The sequence below is a fragment of the Corylus avellana genome, chromosome 4 (assembly GCF_965113065.1).
Source record: "Corylus avellana chromosome 4, dhCorAvel1.hap1.2, whole genome shotgun sequence".
Classification (NCBI taxonomy): domain Eukaryota; kingdom Viridiplantae; phylum Streptophyta; class Magnoliopsida; order Fagales; family Betulaceae; genus Corylus; species Corylus avellana.
Genome location: NC_142493.1, coordinates 10,507,570 through 10,523,640, shown reverse-complemented (window position 1 = coordinate 10,523,640; position 16,071 = coordinate 10,507,570). Strand labels below are relative to the sequence as shown.

General features: G+C 33.5%; 1 protein-coding gene across 1 annotated transcript; it reads right to left on the bottom strand.

Annotated features, from left to right (window-relative positions):
• Positions 1–3,865: 3,865 nt before the first annotated feature.
• LOC132178970 (aminotransferase ALD1, chloroplastic-like) lies at positions 3,866–14,756 on the bottom strand. The gene is made up of 8 exons (XM_059591567.2): positions 14,706–14,756; positions 13,838–13,954; positions 10,521–10,583; positions 10,132–10,236; positions 9,651–9,701; positions 8,519–8,839; positions 7,640–7,846; positions 3,866–4,335 (listed from the first exon to the last, which is right to left on the bottom strand). The coding sequence occupies exons 1-8, from the start codon at positions 14,739–14,741 to the stop codon at positions 4,042–4,044; spliced, it is 1,194 nt and encodes a 397-aa protein (XP_059447550.2). The 5' UTR covers positions 14,742–14,756; the 3' UTR covers positions 3,866–4,041.
• Between the last annotated feature and the right edge of the window lie 1,315 nt (positions 14,757–16,071).

Sequence of the window (16,071 nt, the reverse complement as noted above, 5' to 3'; positions counted from 1 at the left end):
TTTGGCTTTGTTACTTGCCATCCAGTTGTGCCGCGAGTTGGGTTGCCCCAACGTCCATTTGGAAGGTGATGCCAAAGGGGTTATTGATTTGGTAAATTCCACGGAAGCTGATAGGAGTTGGATGGGGCACATGATTGACGACATAAAAATGGAGTTGCAGGTGTTCGGTCACTGGCAGCTTACTTTTGTGAAACGTGAAGGCAACAAAGTGGCTCACAATCTAGCTAAGTATGCTCTGATGAATTGTATTTCTGAAACTTGGCATGGTATGCCTCCTACTTGTATTCATGACCCATTATTACTAGAGCAATCTGCTCTAGTTTTGTGATTTTCTAATGAGAAGTAACTATCTTTGCTAAAAAAAAAAAAGAATCTATGGCAGCTGTACAAGGACTCCTTCTGGGGCAAGAACTAGGGACATCTGGAATAATATTTGAGGGGGACGCTAAACAAGTCGTACAGGAGGTGAATTCTCATGAGCCATGCAACAGCTATTTTGGTCACCTAGTGGAAAGCATCCAAATGATGATGAAGGATTTTGGTAATGCGAGCTTCAACTATATACCCCAGGATGGTAATTACGCAGCACACGGGCTGGCTCAGGAGGCCATTACTCATGTCATGGACACAAAGTGGAGGAACGAAATTCCACCGTGTATCTATGGTATTGTAAAGAGAGGAAATTACCTCTTCTCTTTGATTATATTGTTTTGTATCAGCGATTATTGGAATAAGATATCCATTTCTTCAAAAAAAAAAAAAAAAAAAGGGGTTGGTTTGGAAGAAATTTATGTCAATGTATTATTGACTTATTGTCAAATTTAAATATCTAAAATGCTACTCACATACATATATATATATATATATATATTTAATTTCCTATATTAGATATTTCCTAATATCTAATATAGATCTCAATTTAATTTAGGTCTCAATTTAATTTCCTATTTAAATATCTAATATGCTAGTCACATATCGCCCAGCAGCGATATCTTCCTCTAGACATTAATATTTAATTTCTAAAATAAATAAATAAATAAAATGGCTCTTTAATCACTTGATTTTTTGATACTCTAGAATATACATGTAAAAATTATCAATGTTAGGTTTTGGTATTGTGACAGCCTTGCATAATAATTAATTAAGCACCTTATTAATTATAATTATAAGCCTATAATTCGAACCGAATAAAATTTTATAGAATTCTTGAAGTACTTCAAGAATTTTATAAAATTTTAATGGGTTTGAATATATCTCTTACAAAAACAACCTAATTAATTAGTTTGTTCTGAATTTAAGTTAATTTCTCTACAATAAGTTATTTAATTCTAATTAAAACAATCATTATATATAGAGAGAAAAAAAAACTACACTACAATGATATAGCATTACTCTATAATTATACACACATACCAATTAAATTTTGTTATCTAATATTTTTTTAAAACAAATAATTAATATTATTAATTAATTAAATTTTGACATGTGAAATAATGGCACGTCAATAACGGGTTGACGTGTTATTTTGACAAGTCAATAATTTTTGACGTGTCAAAATAACACGTCAATAAGTATTGATTAATTAGTGACATGTCACTATTCACAAGTCACTAATGGGATTTTTTTTTTTTTTTTGTTTAAAAAAAAAATTTAAAATTTAAAAATAAAATAAAATTCATTTAGTGACGCGTGAATGTTGACACGTTACTAATTAAATATTCACACGTCACTAATGGGATTTTGTTTAAAAAATAAAATAAATTTTTTTTGAAAAAATTAAAATTCATTTAGTGACGTGAATGTTCACACATCACTAATTAGTGATGTATGAATGTTCACAACTCACTAATTAGTGACATGTCGATATTCACACATCACTAATGAAATTTTTTTAAAAAAATTAAAATTCATTTAGAATTAGTGACGTGTCAATATTTACACGTCACTAATGATTTTTTTTTTTTTTTTTTTAATAAAAAAATTCATTTAGTAACATGTCAATATGGCATGTCACTAAATTGTGATGTGTCATATATTGGCACGTCACTAATTAGTGACTTGTTTCAATAACCACATCAATATAAAAATTAGTGACGTGTAGGGGTGTCAAAAACCGCCCGCTAACCGCTTAACCGTATTAACTGCTAACCGCCTAGCGGTTAGCGGTTATTGGGTTTACTAACAGCTAATCGCCTTTTTATATAATATATTTTTATAATTATAATGATAAAAATATTTATGCATATAACATAATCACTTGATCATTAAATCACAATTTGAGTATTAATATATTATCACTATAATTTATATGATTATATCACATGATCAATTGATCATTAAATCATTTGATTATATAATAACAAATTATACATATATAATATGACATAACTCATAAGTATATCAATTCATACTAATACAACAATTAAATATCTAGAGACTTATTTCCAATGTATGTTATAAACTTATAAGTCTATATAAGTCTACATATGCATATGAATAATATAGATGTATAATATCAATACTTAATCATATGATTCAATGACAATTCAAATACTTTATTCAAGACTTCAAGTGAATCATATTATTAATGTACAATGATGATATAATTCGTATAATATCAAATGAAGTAATTGACATTGGATTAAACAATGACCAATGTGTTACTTATAAACACAATTTAAGTATGAGTTAAATACCTAATACCCCTGGGGTTTAGGATCTTTATTTTTACTCCTCTGGGGTTTCATTTTTATCACAGGACCCCCCTAGGGTTTTGATAAAGGACCAATTTAGTCCATCCGTTAGTTGACTGTTACGGCTGACATGTAGATCAATCAGATGTTGACATGTGGCACCTATTTAATTTTTTAAAAAAAAAATTAAAAAAAAAAGAAAAAAAGAAAAGGAAAAAAATTGGGGGTGGCTCTTGGCCATTTGGAGGTGGCTCGGCCACCCCCTTTGGCCATGGGGGTGGCCTGGCCACCCCCATCTGGCCGGATGGGGGTGGCCGAGCCAACCCCTTGGGCTCTAAGGGGGTGGCCGAAACCACCCCCAATACCTATTGGGGGTGGCTTGGCCACCCCCCTAGAGCCTTGGGGGTGGCCGAAACTACCCCCAATGGTTTATCATTATATGTTGTGACAGTTGTCTGAATTCTGAACATTTTTTTATATGTTGTGTTGATTTTTTTTTTTTTTTTTTTTAAGTTAACCGGTAATGATTTAATATTTAAGGAAATTTTTTTAAAGTACAAGTAAATGTAAATTTTGGGTCAAATATTTTTGTTTTTTTTATAAGGGCTCTTTTTATAGCAATTGGGTAGGAAGACACTAAAAATACAAAAAAAAAAAAAAAATAATAATAATAAAAATAAAAATGATGGCAAAAAAAAAAAGCCCAAAAAGGCCCAAAAATCCAAAAAAAAAAGAAGCCCAAAAAAAAGCAAAAAAAAAGCCCAATTTTGAAAAAGCGGTTAGCGGGCGGTTATCTATTTCACTAACCGCTAGGCTGTTAACGGTTGCGGTTAGTGAAATCTACTAACCGCTAAAGCGGTTACGGTTAGTGGTTATTATCAATAACCGCTAACCGTAACCGCCTTGACACCCCTAATGACGTATTACTTTTTAACACTTAGTGACGTGTTACTTTCTAAACCTCATTTTTTTTTTTTATAATGATGACATGTTCTAAGAGCCATTCAAGTATGGAAAACAACATTATTGTACCTCTTCAATTGTTTTACTATTATCTCTTCTTAAAAATAAAAAATAAATAATACCAACAACCGACCATCAACAAGAAACGTACAACAATAATCTGGAGGCTGACAACACCTGGTGGACATGTTCTCATGATCTGTCTCGTAATAAGTATGACCATAAATTGATAGCTTATAGTAGTTGCAAGCTTGACATAAAATATGAGTCTATTGAATTTATTATTACACATTAATCATATTCTGCAGAGAAATAACGTTACTGTTGCTTCATCTACAAGTAACTGCAAACTGCCAGAGGGAGGAAAAACAATGAAACATTTTGCTCATGAAAAAAGGCTTTTCATCCTCTTTGAAGCCTCAAGGATACACTTTCTGTTGCCATAAGCACTAAATCTTATGTACCCTTCACCGCCTGGACCAAATCCAGAGCCTGGAACAGTGATTATGTCAGTCTTCTCAAGAATCTCAGAAAATACATCCCAAGATTTTTTGCCTGGAAAACGTACCCACACATAGGGGGCATTTGCACCGCCATATACTTCTAAACCAAGAGAAGTGAAAGTTTCAACCAGAATTTTTGCATTATCCATGTAGTAGTGAACCAGGGACTCTGCAGCCTGAATGTGTGTGAGAGAGAGAGAGAGAGAGAGAGAGACTTAATTTGGCGAGGAAATCTTTTTTTTGGGTCAACAAAATAGTAAGGCCTTGTTTGGGAAGCAAGATTTTCCAACTCAAACTGAAATTTTTTCTAAATTCATGTTTGGCAATTTTTTAAACTCAATTCAACTCAACTCAAAAAATTTCAACTTAACTCAAAAATTTTCATCCCAATTAATAAAAATTATAAACAAAGATTGAAAAAAAAAAAAAAAAAATTAGGGTAGCCGAAACACCCCAGGTGGTGGCTGGGCCACCCCAAGCCCAACTGGGGTGGTCCGACCGCCCCTTAATATTTTATTATTTTTTTTAAACTTCTTATTATTATTTTTTTAATTAAATTTAAAATATATAGAATATTTTATTATTATTTCTATCAATGAGACATATGTTTCATTTATGGCCTTAGGATCTCTCTAGAGAGATCCTAATTATTAATTGGATATTCTCCAATCCAAAATGGACGGGAGAAAATCCTCTACCGTGTTTGACCCACATTCCTTCGTGGGCCATAGGTCGAATAATGAAGGTTGTTGATAGAGGACAATTTTCAATCATATTTGCTTTAACAAAAGGGACATATATAGCGATCTGACATTATATGGGGACATAATTAATGGCGTTGGAAAGCTCATTTAGAGGGTTACAAAGTCATATTTCATTAAGTTTTTCTAATTCAAATGTTTACTAAGTTAAAATAGACCGTAAAAAGAAAATTGAAAAGCCGTATAAAATTGCTCGTCTGTTGTTTATGATTGAACAAGCTTTAAAACGAGTTGACAAAATAGCTCGTTCAATAACTCATATGAAGTTGGGTTCGAATGAGTTATTCATAGATGCACTCGTTTAAAGTTAGGTTAGAACGAACTGCTGTGTGAATTGAGAATTCATGTAAGAATACGAGGAAACCATAGTTAGGTTCGAAAGAGCCTCTTATACATTCAGACAAGCTCCAATAAATTTTTGTAAACAAACTTTTATTTGAGCGTTTTCTTAGGGTCAAGAGTCTAGGTAGTATAAATATATGTAATGGCTATAGCCTTAATTTATTATGTTATTTTGACCAGTTATCAATGAAAAACACTTTTAAGAGTGGTTTTCTTTTCTATCCACATTAAATCCTTGATATATTTGCCGATAGTTAAGATTAGTAATTATTAACGTTTCTGCTCTGCTAGTTAACGCGCTTTGGACGAATTTTTTTGTTGTTTAGCCCACAAGATCTCCATCAACAATTAAATAATTGATGCAGTTCAACTTGACTTTGATATCAATTAATGCAGTGTGTAGTGATTAGTTTGCCAAGACAAACAAGATAAGAATCACAACTCTTCTTAAAACTAATACTCAATCAAGGATTTAATGTGGATAGAAAAGAAAACCACTCTTAAAAGTGTTTTTCATTGATCACTGGTCAAAATAACATAATAAATTAAGGCTATAGATAGCCATTACATATATTTATACTACCTAGACTCCTGAACTTAAGAAAACGCTCAAATAAAAGTTTGTTTACAAAAATTTATTGGAGCTTGTCTGAACGTGTAAGAGGCTCTTTCGAACCTAACTATGGTTTCCTCGTATTCTTACATGGATTGTCAATTCACACAGCAACTCGTTCTAACCCAACTTTAAACGAGTGCATCTATGAATAACTCATTCGAACCCAACTTCATATGAGTTATTGAACGAGCTATTTTGTCAACTCGTTTTAAAGCTTGTTCAAACATAAACAACATACGAGCAATTTTGTACGGCTTTTCAATTTTCTTTTTACGATCTATTTTAACTCAGTAAACATTTGAATTAGAAAAACTTAATGAAATATGACTTTGTAACCCTCTAAATGAGCTTTCCAACGACATTAATTATGTCTCCATATGATGTCAGATCGCTATATATGTCCCTTTTGTTAAAGCAAATATGATTGAAAATTGTCATCTCTCAACAACCTTCATTATTCGACCTATGGCTCACGAAAGAATGTGGGTCAAACACAGTTGAGGATTTTCTCCGATCCATTTTGGATTGGAGAATATCCAATTAATAATTAGGATCTCTCTAAGGTCATAAATGAAACATATGTCCCATTGATAGAAATAATAATAAAATATTACATATATTTTAAATTTAATTAAAAAATAATAATAAGAAGTTTAAAAAAATAATAAAATATTAAGGGGTGGTCGGACCACCCCAGTTGGGCTTGGGGTGGCCCAGCCACCACCTGGGGTGTTTCGGCTACCCTAAATTTATTTATTTATTTATTTTTTCAATCTTTATTTATAATTTTTATTAATTGGGTTGAAAATTTTTGAGTTAAGTTGAAATTTTTTGAGTTGAGTTGAATTGAGTTTAAAAAATTGCCAAACTTGAATTTAGAAAAAAATTTGAGATTGAGTTGGAAAATCTTGCTTCCCAAACAAGGCCTAAGGGTTTCTAAAGAGTTAAGACTTGAGACAGTTAATCATGTACGTTAATCAACAGACATTAATGAGAGTCTCTTCTATGAGGATATGGTGTAAGACCTTTTTTTAGGGTCTTCAATATAAATTTGATTCATCAGGTAAAAACATCAAATGCAATGGAGATGAAAATACAGTATCTTTAATTCAAATAAATTTCATTGACTTTTCTATTCATTCTAATCAAACGTCAAACACCCACCACCTATCTATAAGGCCCAATACCGAAGTTTCAAAAACCAACCAAGATGATGGTTTAGTGGTTTTGTCAATGAGTATTTTATCTATAAAATATTTTGTTAAGAAAAGAAAAATTATTTGGTGTGAATAGTTATATTATTTTTTGGTGTTCCAAGCTGAGATGTTTGCTTTCTATTTGAAGGTGCAAAACACCTTGTTTACACCACAACTTAATTGAAGTTATTCTCGACGTGAAAATGGCTGATTTACAACTACAAAGAGTCCACTGCATACTAGTTTTATTACACATAAAATTATCTCTTCGTCTGGCTATATCAAAACCTTATGTAGTTTAATTTCAAATTTGAGTCTCTATCTTGTTAAAATAGAAAATCTAAGAATTAACGTTCTAATTCGGATTCGTTTTATACAAAACGCAACCAAACTACATATGATTTTTGAGATTTATTGTATCTTGCATAAATATTTGTTGTAACTCGGTGCATCCTAATTCAAAAAAATTGGTGGGAGCAACTAATTTCATAATGAAAACACTCAATAACGGAATTTAAGAACATTTCATTTCCTATTTTATATTTGTGTTCATACAGTAACGTACCTTCATACCCTCTGAGGAAAGACAGGCAAGTCCACCAGCCTGAGCTATATTGGAGGCTCCGTTAAAGCAAGTGCAAATAATGCGATCAAAGTCATTTATGACAGGAAACCCATTTGAAAATAAGAGTTCATCAGGGACTACTGTCCAACCAAGACGGACACCAGTGAACCCAGCAAACTTGGAGAAAGATGAAACTTCAATTGCAACCTTGAAAGAGGGAAAGAAAATCTCATAAGCACATTCGAGAAACATTGAGATCCTATTAACTTTTTAGGAAGAAAATTAATACATTATGTATTGAGTAATGCTACATACAATACCTTCATTCCATTGGGCTGATGTGCAGATAGCGCCCATTAACACTTCAATTTTTTACTTTTCCTTCATTAGCACTTAAAAGTCAACCCTAATATTAATTTTTTTCCCCTTTTTTTTTTTTTGTGTCTAAGATTAGGTGCGACACAAAAGTTGCTGCTAATATACCAGTATTAGCGGCAACTTTTATTTGTCACCGCTAATAATTTGGTGGCTAATGAGCCAGATTTTTGTAGCGTATGAGGTCTGATCCAAGGTAGATGCATGGGTACTGTGCATCGCCCAGTACTGGTATAGGGATGTGATGGAAGTGTAGTATGTAGTATTATTTAAGTTAAGGGTAGAGTAATACTATTTAGCGGATTGTTATACTACTGACATACAATTAGAATGATGTAACAATAAAAATAATTTTGTTTTTTAAATATATATTGATTCAAAGGTTAATTTTTACTGCGACATCATCAAGCTATATGACAGCCGTATAACAGTCTACTAAATAGTATTACTGGTCGGGGTATGATAATCCTTTCTTTTCATGTTTGAAGACAAGCAAATATTTACCTCTCTGGCACCAGGAATTTCAAAGATTGACCGAGGACTGTCATCCATGACATAAGACGCATAGGCAGAGTCGAATATTATAATTGATCCATTATCCCTAGCAAAATCCACAAGTTTCTTCAATTGCTTCCATGTTGCTGCATGACCAGTGGGATTGTTGGGAGAGCAAAAGAAGATAATATCTGCTCTTGAAGCATATTCTAAGTCAGGGAAGAAATTATTTTGAGGAGAACATTTCATGTATTCAATGTTTCCACACTTCCGAGCTCCACCTTTGAAATCACCAGCCTGACCAATTATGACACTTGAATCTACATAAGCCTGTTGAGAAACATTTTCCATCATAAACTCTATTGTGACAGTTGTATATATAATCTACAGATTCAATATATATATGAAACAAAATCATAGCAAAAGAATGAGAGAGAAGTGACATGAGAAATTAACCTTTTAGCAATAGTTTGGAAACCAAAAAACACGTGCGTTAACACCTCGGTCCCATATTGAGAAGATGGGTAGTTAACATTGAGTGACTGGTTTATATAGGTGCTAAGTCTTACATTGCTTACTTATTAAGAGCTTGTTTGATATTGTGTTTGAGAAATAAAGCTTTTAAGTCAAAAAACATTTTTTGACAAAAGCTTCATTTTTAAGCTTTTGCCAAATGCGTTTTAACCATGTTTAGACTTTTTAGACACTTAAAAATGCTTTTAATTTTTTTTACCAAACGAGTACTTTTTTCTTCAAATAGACTTTTTGAGTGTTAAAAACACTTTTAGGCATCTCAAACGTAATCCCAAATAGACCCCAAGTAAAACTGAACTTTATAAATGATTTTAAGAAAATTTGAAATTGACTAATGGTTTTGAAAAGACAGCTAGCACTTGTATCATTACAATGTGTATGAAGAAACTAAAGCAGTCAATTATTGTAAAGAACATCATTAATGATGGTCAGCTACTATATTGAAGAAATAATTTATAATGCCTGTGTAGCCAACCAGTATCTCAATCTCATATTTGGTTTGATTTTAATTAACAGAGGATGTTGGTCTTTTGTTAGTAACATGTGCAGTTCAATTAGTCAAGACAAACTAATAAAAGAAAATAAATAAGCATGATGATAATGTCACCGGAAAAGATGGATCCTGGACAGCTACTGTCACATTGGAACCCAGAAGCATCTGCAAAGGGAGAAGAAAACATGAGTCAGTATTTGTGAAGTAAAACAAGCTTAATTCTACAAAAATTAGGCAAAATAGTGACCGTGGAATGTGACATTTTAAGCCCAAAAAATGTCTCTACTTCATTAGGGATGTTCAAATAGTGACATTTTGCAAATGTCTTCAAGTATAGTGACTTGAATAAAAATTAGGAACGTTTGAGCAGGGAAAATGTCCATACATTTTTACTGACACGTCTCCTTCCCAAAAGGGACATGTGGTCCCCTTATTATAATAAAAATATGCAGATCTCCCTTATGTTGCAGATTAACATAATTATCAAAGGTGAGTAAAGTCAACCACCCATGTGAAGAAGGAAAAGGAAAATACCCACAAACCAACCACATGATAAAGGGAAAGGAAAATACACACAAACGATCAATTTGAATACCTGAAGCCGAGAAATATCACACTGTGAGCCATCTGTCACAAAAACTTCTGTATCTTTTACCAGTACATCTTGGTAGAATACTTCAGCAATTGCCTTCCTCAAGTCCTGTTATATAAATACAGTGTTAGAATATTAAATAATGATTAAATTAATAATTCTTCTATTAGCTTAATAATTTGTGATTAACATGGTAATAGAACAAAAGTCCTGACTTCGAACATTGTCTTTGTCATTTAGCTTCTATTTAAAATGGTTATAGGTATTTATAGCTAACCATGTTACAATTTTAGAAAATGATATAATAGAAATCCAATACATTAATATTCAGCTAAGCATGAAGTTCTATGTAAAGCATAACAGAGTTAATGATGAAAGAAATACAATGATACCTTGTTGCCTTGCTCAGGTCCATACCCTCTATAACCTTCAGGTGTTGAAAGGGCTTGTGCATACTGTAAAATATGAAGTTACTGGACGTTTAATTTTATAGAAAAATAATGAAAAAATCATAATGACATTAATGGTTTTTGGTTTAAGAAAAAGCACAGAGAAGAAAGAGAGAGAGATTGAAATTTCAACAGCATTAATAACATTTTCTCAGTCATTCCACAGCTTCATATGCTAAATAGTTTGGTTTAGGTTGGTAAGAAGAGGAAGATGGAGACTTTGAATACAATCTAGTAATACATGACCTGGTAGCCCCCACAGAAAGTGGCTTAATTAATTGCAACAAAATTATAGTTTGATGTATCTAAGGTGGTGTTTGGCAAAAGCCCCACGCAGCCTAGACACTGTTCAATCAAAATTGTGACTCCTTTCCCTGACGTGCATTTACTGTATTACCCTTCAATTGTTTCTCCAAAAAAATCCCAGCGCACAACTCGTAAAAGCGAGCGCTCTTGTGTCTGAGTGAATGCATTTTCCAAAGTAAAAAACCAACCATTGAACACACAACCCAGCGATCATACCGGAAGTTCCCCCGGAGGGAAAAGTCAGACCAAATAAAATAAAATAAAAACCTCTCCCAACCGTCAGAGAGATCTCTGTACACTAAGAATTGCGACGGCGACAAAAAAAGCGGCAATGTCGAGCCCAAGAGGAGCACCGGCAACAGCCGGAGCAGCAGGCCTAGACTCGTGGGACTGCATGCTCCCGGGGCCGCCGAGCCGCAACAACTTTGGATTGGCGGACCTAAGCCCCTCGGGCCTCCTGGCCTTCGCCGCCGGCAGCTCCATATCCGTCGTCGCTCTCTCTAGCTCATTTCCACTATCCCCCTCCCCTCTCCCAGCCCCTCCAACTGCAATTCCCTCTCGCCATTCGTCACCTTTGTTCGTTGGACTCCTCTCCCCCTCCGCCGCGACCTCCTCTCCATGGAGCCCTTATCGTCCCATCTCCTCCTCGCTGCCGCCGACCGCCAGGGACGCATCTGCATCCTCGATTTCTGTGCCCGATCCCCGCTTCTCTGGTTCGAGACGCATCGAAACCCGACATCCAGGACCTCTGCTGGGTCCAAGCCCGACTCCTATCTCCTTGCAGCCATCAACGACCCCTCCACTCTCTCCCTCTATAGCGTCTCCTCCGCCCGCTGCCTCTTCCAATACGATGCCGCACCCGAGTTCCTCTCCTGCCTCCGCCGCGGAGACGGTCTTCTGCAAATCGTAGGGGATGAATGAGAGAGTTCTCAGGGTATCGGTGGTGGTTCGGTTGAAAATCCGGCCGCCACCGGAGAAGAATCCGGTGCTGAGCTGGAGGATATTGGAGGTGTTAATAGACGAGGATAAGAAGGAGGTTTTGGGGGCTAATGGGGACTCGAGAACTAATGGGGACTAATGGGGACTAATGGGGCTGGGTGTACAGGACTTCGGGGTTTGAGTTTCGGTCTCCGACCAGAGAGTCGGAGGTAGTAGTCGGCGTGTTGGCGATGAATATGAGAAGGAAACAGAGGAAGGGATTGAGTGGGAATTTGTGGGGTTTTAAAAGGTTCATTTGGGATTTGAGCAATGGAGCTGAAGAAGAAGAAGAAAGAAGAAGAATTGGATGGAGTGCCGGGGGGGAGTGCTTTGGGGATTTTCAGGAAAAAAAATACAATAAGTGAAGGATGGAGCGCAGGGGCAATATGGTCAAAATCGTGTGACATTTTGAGGCTGAAATTTCAAAGTTGATGGTCAATCGGTCAAATGATGAACAGTGTCTACGACATCCCTGTTGCCAAACTACACCTGTTAGTTTATGTGACTTTTTTGAAACCGACAAATAGTTCAAGGGGTTTAAGTATATTTAGCACTATTAATTTTCAAATCAATTTTGAAGTACTAATCAAATTTTATTCTTTCAAAGCTATTCTCTATGTTCTTTGGGGCGACTAGGGTTTTTTTCTTCTCTAATAATTATTTTCTCTCTTCATGAGTTATCTTTATAACCTTCAATCTTTAGTTTTTGTTTGTTATTATACATTAGTTGTCCGAACAATTCTAGTTCTATTTGGCGTCAGTACCCTAACAATATATCCTTATCGTCACTAGGGCTATATTAAAAATTTTGATTAGTATATATGTTTATGGGTTAAATACACTTAAGCCCTATGAACTATGGATTATTTGATAAAAAAAAAAAAGAGAGAAAAAAAAAAAAAAACCATAAACTGATACGTATGACACTTTGACACATATAACTATTATTTTGTGGCGAAAAGGTCACTACGTTAGGGTTTACCATTAGAATTGACGAAAAAGCTAAATTTGACCAAAATCTTCCAAAAGTAGCCTCACTATGACCATTGAAAAACCAAATCCCTTTATAATTATTAATTAGTAAAAAAAAAAAAAAAAAAACCTTAAAAAAATTATTTTTTTGATTTAGTTTTTTTTATGTTATTTATTATTAATAGACGTTTTGATTTTATTTTTTGATTTATTTATTTTAGTTATTTTTTTTTATAGCTAATAATTATAAAGGGCAAATTTGGTTGTTTAATGGTTTTAGGGTATTTTCATAAGATTTTCATAAGATTTTGATCAATTTTGGTTTTTCCATCCATTTTAATGGTCAACCCTAACGGAGTGACCTTTTTAACACAAAATAATAGTTTGATATATCTAAGTGTCACACATGTCAGTTTGTGAAATATATATATATATAAGTTCTATTTTCTAACACAATAGAATCAATGGAATTATAACACCTTAAAATCAGTCGTTTTTAAGAGAATAATTTAGAATTGCGACAAGTAACAATTTAAGATACTGACAAGCGTCTTTTTAATGTATTCCTAGAATGCTTATATAATATATAAGCATAAAAGAATTACGAAAAATCTAAATCAAATAGGATTTCTTTTGTATCCAATGTCCCAAATCATACTGTTATCTGTTTATATCTTTTTAGGTTAAAAACACCATGCTTACAAACTTAGTAAATTATATGTAGCATTTTGATCGAATAACTCAACCTTTTCTTATCTAATTTGTAAATTATCTATTATTTTGTACACATACATATGTGCTTTTGTGTGGACATCCATATATAATATGCATGTTAGATGCTAATATATTAATAATACAATAAAAAAAAAAAAAAAAAAAAAAAACGTTCAAGCTAGACAGATATGGACATGTTGGCAAGTTTGGAATAATATTCTCCAACTTTTCAAGAATATTGCATAAGCATGACATGCAAAACAAATTAATAGATATTAGAGTTAAAATACTTTGGCCATGCTTGACGCTATGATTTCTGGCAGAGGCTGTGTGGTATCACCAATCCCAAGGCTTATCACTTTTGCATTTGGATACTTCTCAATGTGTTGAGCTTCGCGCCTGGAAATCTGAATCATATGTAGAATATGTAGTTACAAACACATGAGCAACTATCTATGATGTCCACAATCTTATACATTGTCATTGAAGATTAAATTATTAAATTTATCTATTTTAATGATATAAATTTTTTTAAAAAATTATAATTTAACATGATATTAGAATCAAAGGTTCTAACTTCAAATATTAATTACGTCAATTCGACTCATTTCAACTTAATAATTTACGTATTGAGCCTCATTAAATTTAACTTTTCCTAATAACTTAAATTTTTGGGACAAGTAGTTATTTAAGTAGGGCTGACAATTTTTGACATGACCCGCAAACCCGACACGGCCTCAACACGAAATTAAAGGGTTATGGTAAAAGAGTTTGACCCATTTAATTAAATGGGTTGGGTTATGATTGACTCATATAGTCTTATAATTATACATCGACACAACATGACCAGAACTTGATACGCGACATAATAATTTGCAATTTTTGACATAACCTGTAAATTCGACATGAACTCAATACAAAATTAAAGGTTGAGGTAAAGATGTTTGACCAATTTAATTAAATGAGTCGAGTTATGGTTGATCATATAGTCTTGTTCCCATGCCTTGACATGACCCGAACTCGACACATGAACGCGAATTGCCACCTTAGACCTTAGATTTAACTGACACTAGGAAACCAAGAAAAGAAAAAGGTAGTTTTCCTCAAAAATCAGCCAAACAATTTCACATGTAGATATCAAAGAAGAAACCAAGGCACCTCAGAGAATAAATAGTGATTCTGCAATTTCTCCATGTTAACATTGCGGGGCACCTTGGTACAGTGACCTGCGACTGCAGCAACTTTTATCATTGATGAGAATTTAAAGCTAAAGAATCACAATGAAATTAAGAACCTAAAAAGGAAACAAATTATGGAAGATGGCTTTTGAAAAACACAATATATGTGCTTACCATGAACAACTCCATCCTCTTGGACCCTCAGACTGTAATAATCAGTACAGTATCAGAAAACAGTAAAAGCAGAGCAGATGATAAGTTCTTTTATAAGCAATGGCAGTACCTGGCCCGAACAATCCCAAGCTGCGATGTAGCTGCAAAGGACAAAGAACTGCAAACTAAAAACTTGTTCATTTTTTTGTGTTCAAAGTGACAAACTTTTATCAGATTTCTTGCTTTGAAAGTAGATGACTAGTAGCAAGAATGCTAGCGTCCCACATCGACCATATATATAAAATGACTTGTAACAATGTCAGTCAACGTCTAAAAGGTGTCCATAATAAATAATTTGCAGAGACCATGGAAGGTTTTCTCCAATAGTCAGTCCTCAGAAACAAGGACATGTATTTATAAAATAGAGAAGCTAGGAAAGAACCTGGACATGTGAAATCGATTGTTTCACACCAAATTTGATAGTTTTCTGGGACTAATTTATGTAAATAATTAAATTTTTAAGTCAAATTGAACAATGAGTCCATTTTCCACTCCACCTAATTTCTACCTTTGCCTTCTTTTCTCTGTTTTGACTATATTTACCTCTGCGCATCAGAAATTTGGTCGGGTGCATGCATTCGTTGATGGTGCTTTTCAAGGCCTTGGAAAGACATCATTCAAATTTCGAAGAGTAAAAACATTAAACGCTTTTTTATCTGTCAATTTGAGAATTACTTTCACTGTCTACCCCTAAGTTTGAGTCTTCTAAAACCTGATATATATATATATATATATATATATATATATATACACACAAAGATTTATATGACAACAAGAAGTGAAAATACATTATAAGAATAGATAAATTTAATTATTTAATTATAAAAAATTTGTAAAGCTTCGTGTGTTAATTTTTTTTATAAAGAAAACATATTTGCAAGATCTTTGCAATATTTTTTTATATATATATAAAAAGCAAAATAAGGGTATTTTAGGAATTTTGACAAAATTTAACGGAAAATCTTAACAAAATTGGGTAATTGAAGGAAATTGAGAGTTTGATACCCTTAATTGAGAGTTTTTAAACTTTGGGGATAATGCAAAACGAGTAAAAATTCTTGAGGGTTTTGTAAAGTTTTTCCCTTTATTTTATATTATAACACAGTAACACTCCTCTCATTTGTAGGCTGAAA

Coding starts and splice junctions, on each gene's coding strand:
- LOC132178970 (XM_059591567.2), bottom strand. CDS start 14,741: ATGGAGAAATTGCAGAATCACTATTTATTCTCTGAG. Junction 10,584..13,837: donor TAGCGTCAAGCATGGCCAAA/GTATTTTAACTC, acceptor CATATTTTACAG/TATGCACAAGCCCTTTCAAC. Junction 4,336..7,639: donor TTTCCTCAGAGGGTATGAAG/GTACGTTACTGT, acceptor ACACACATTCAG/GCTGCAGAGTCCCTGGTTCA.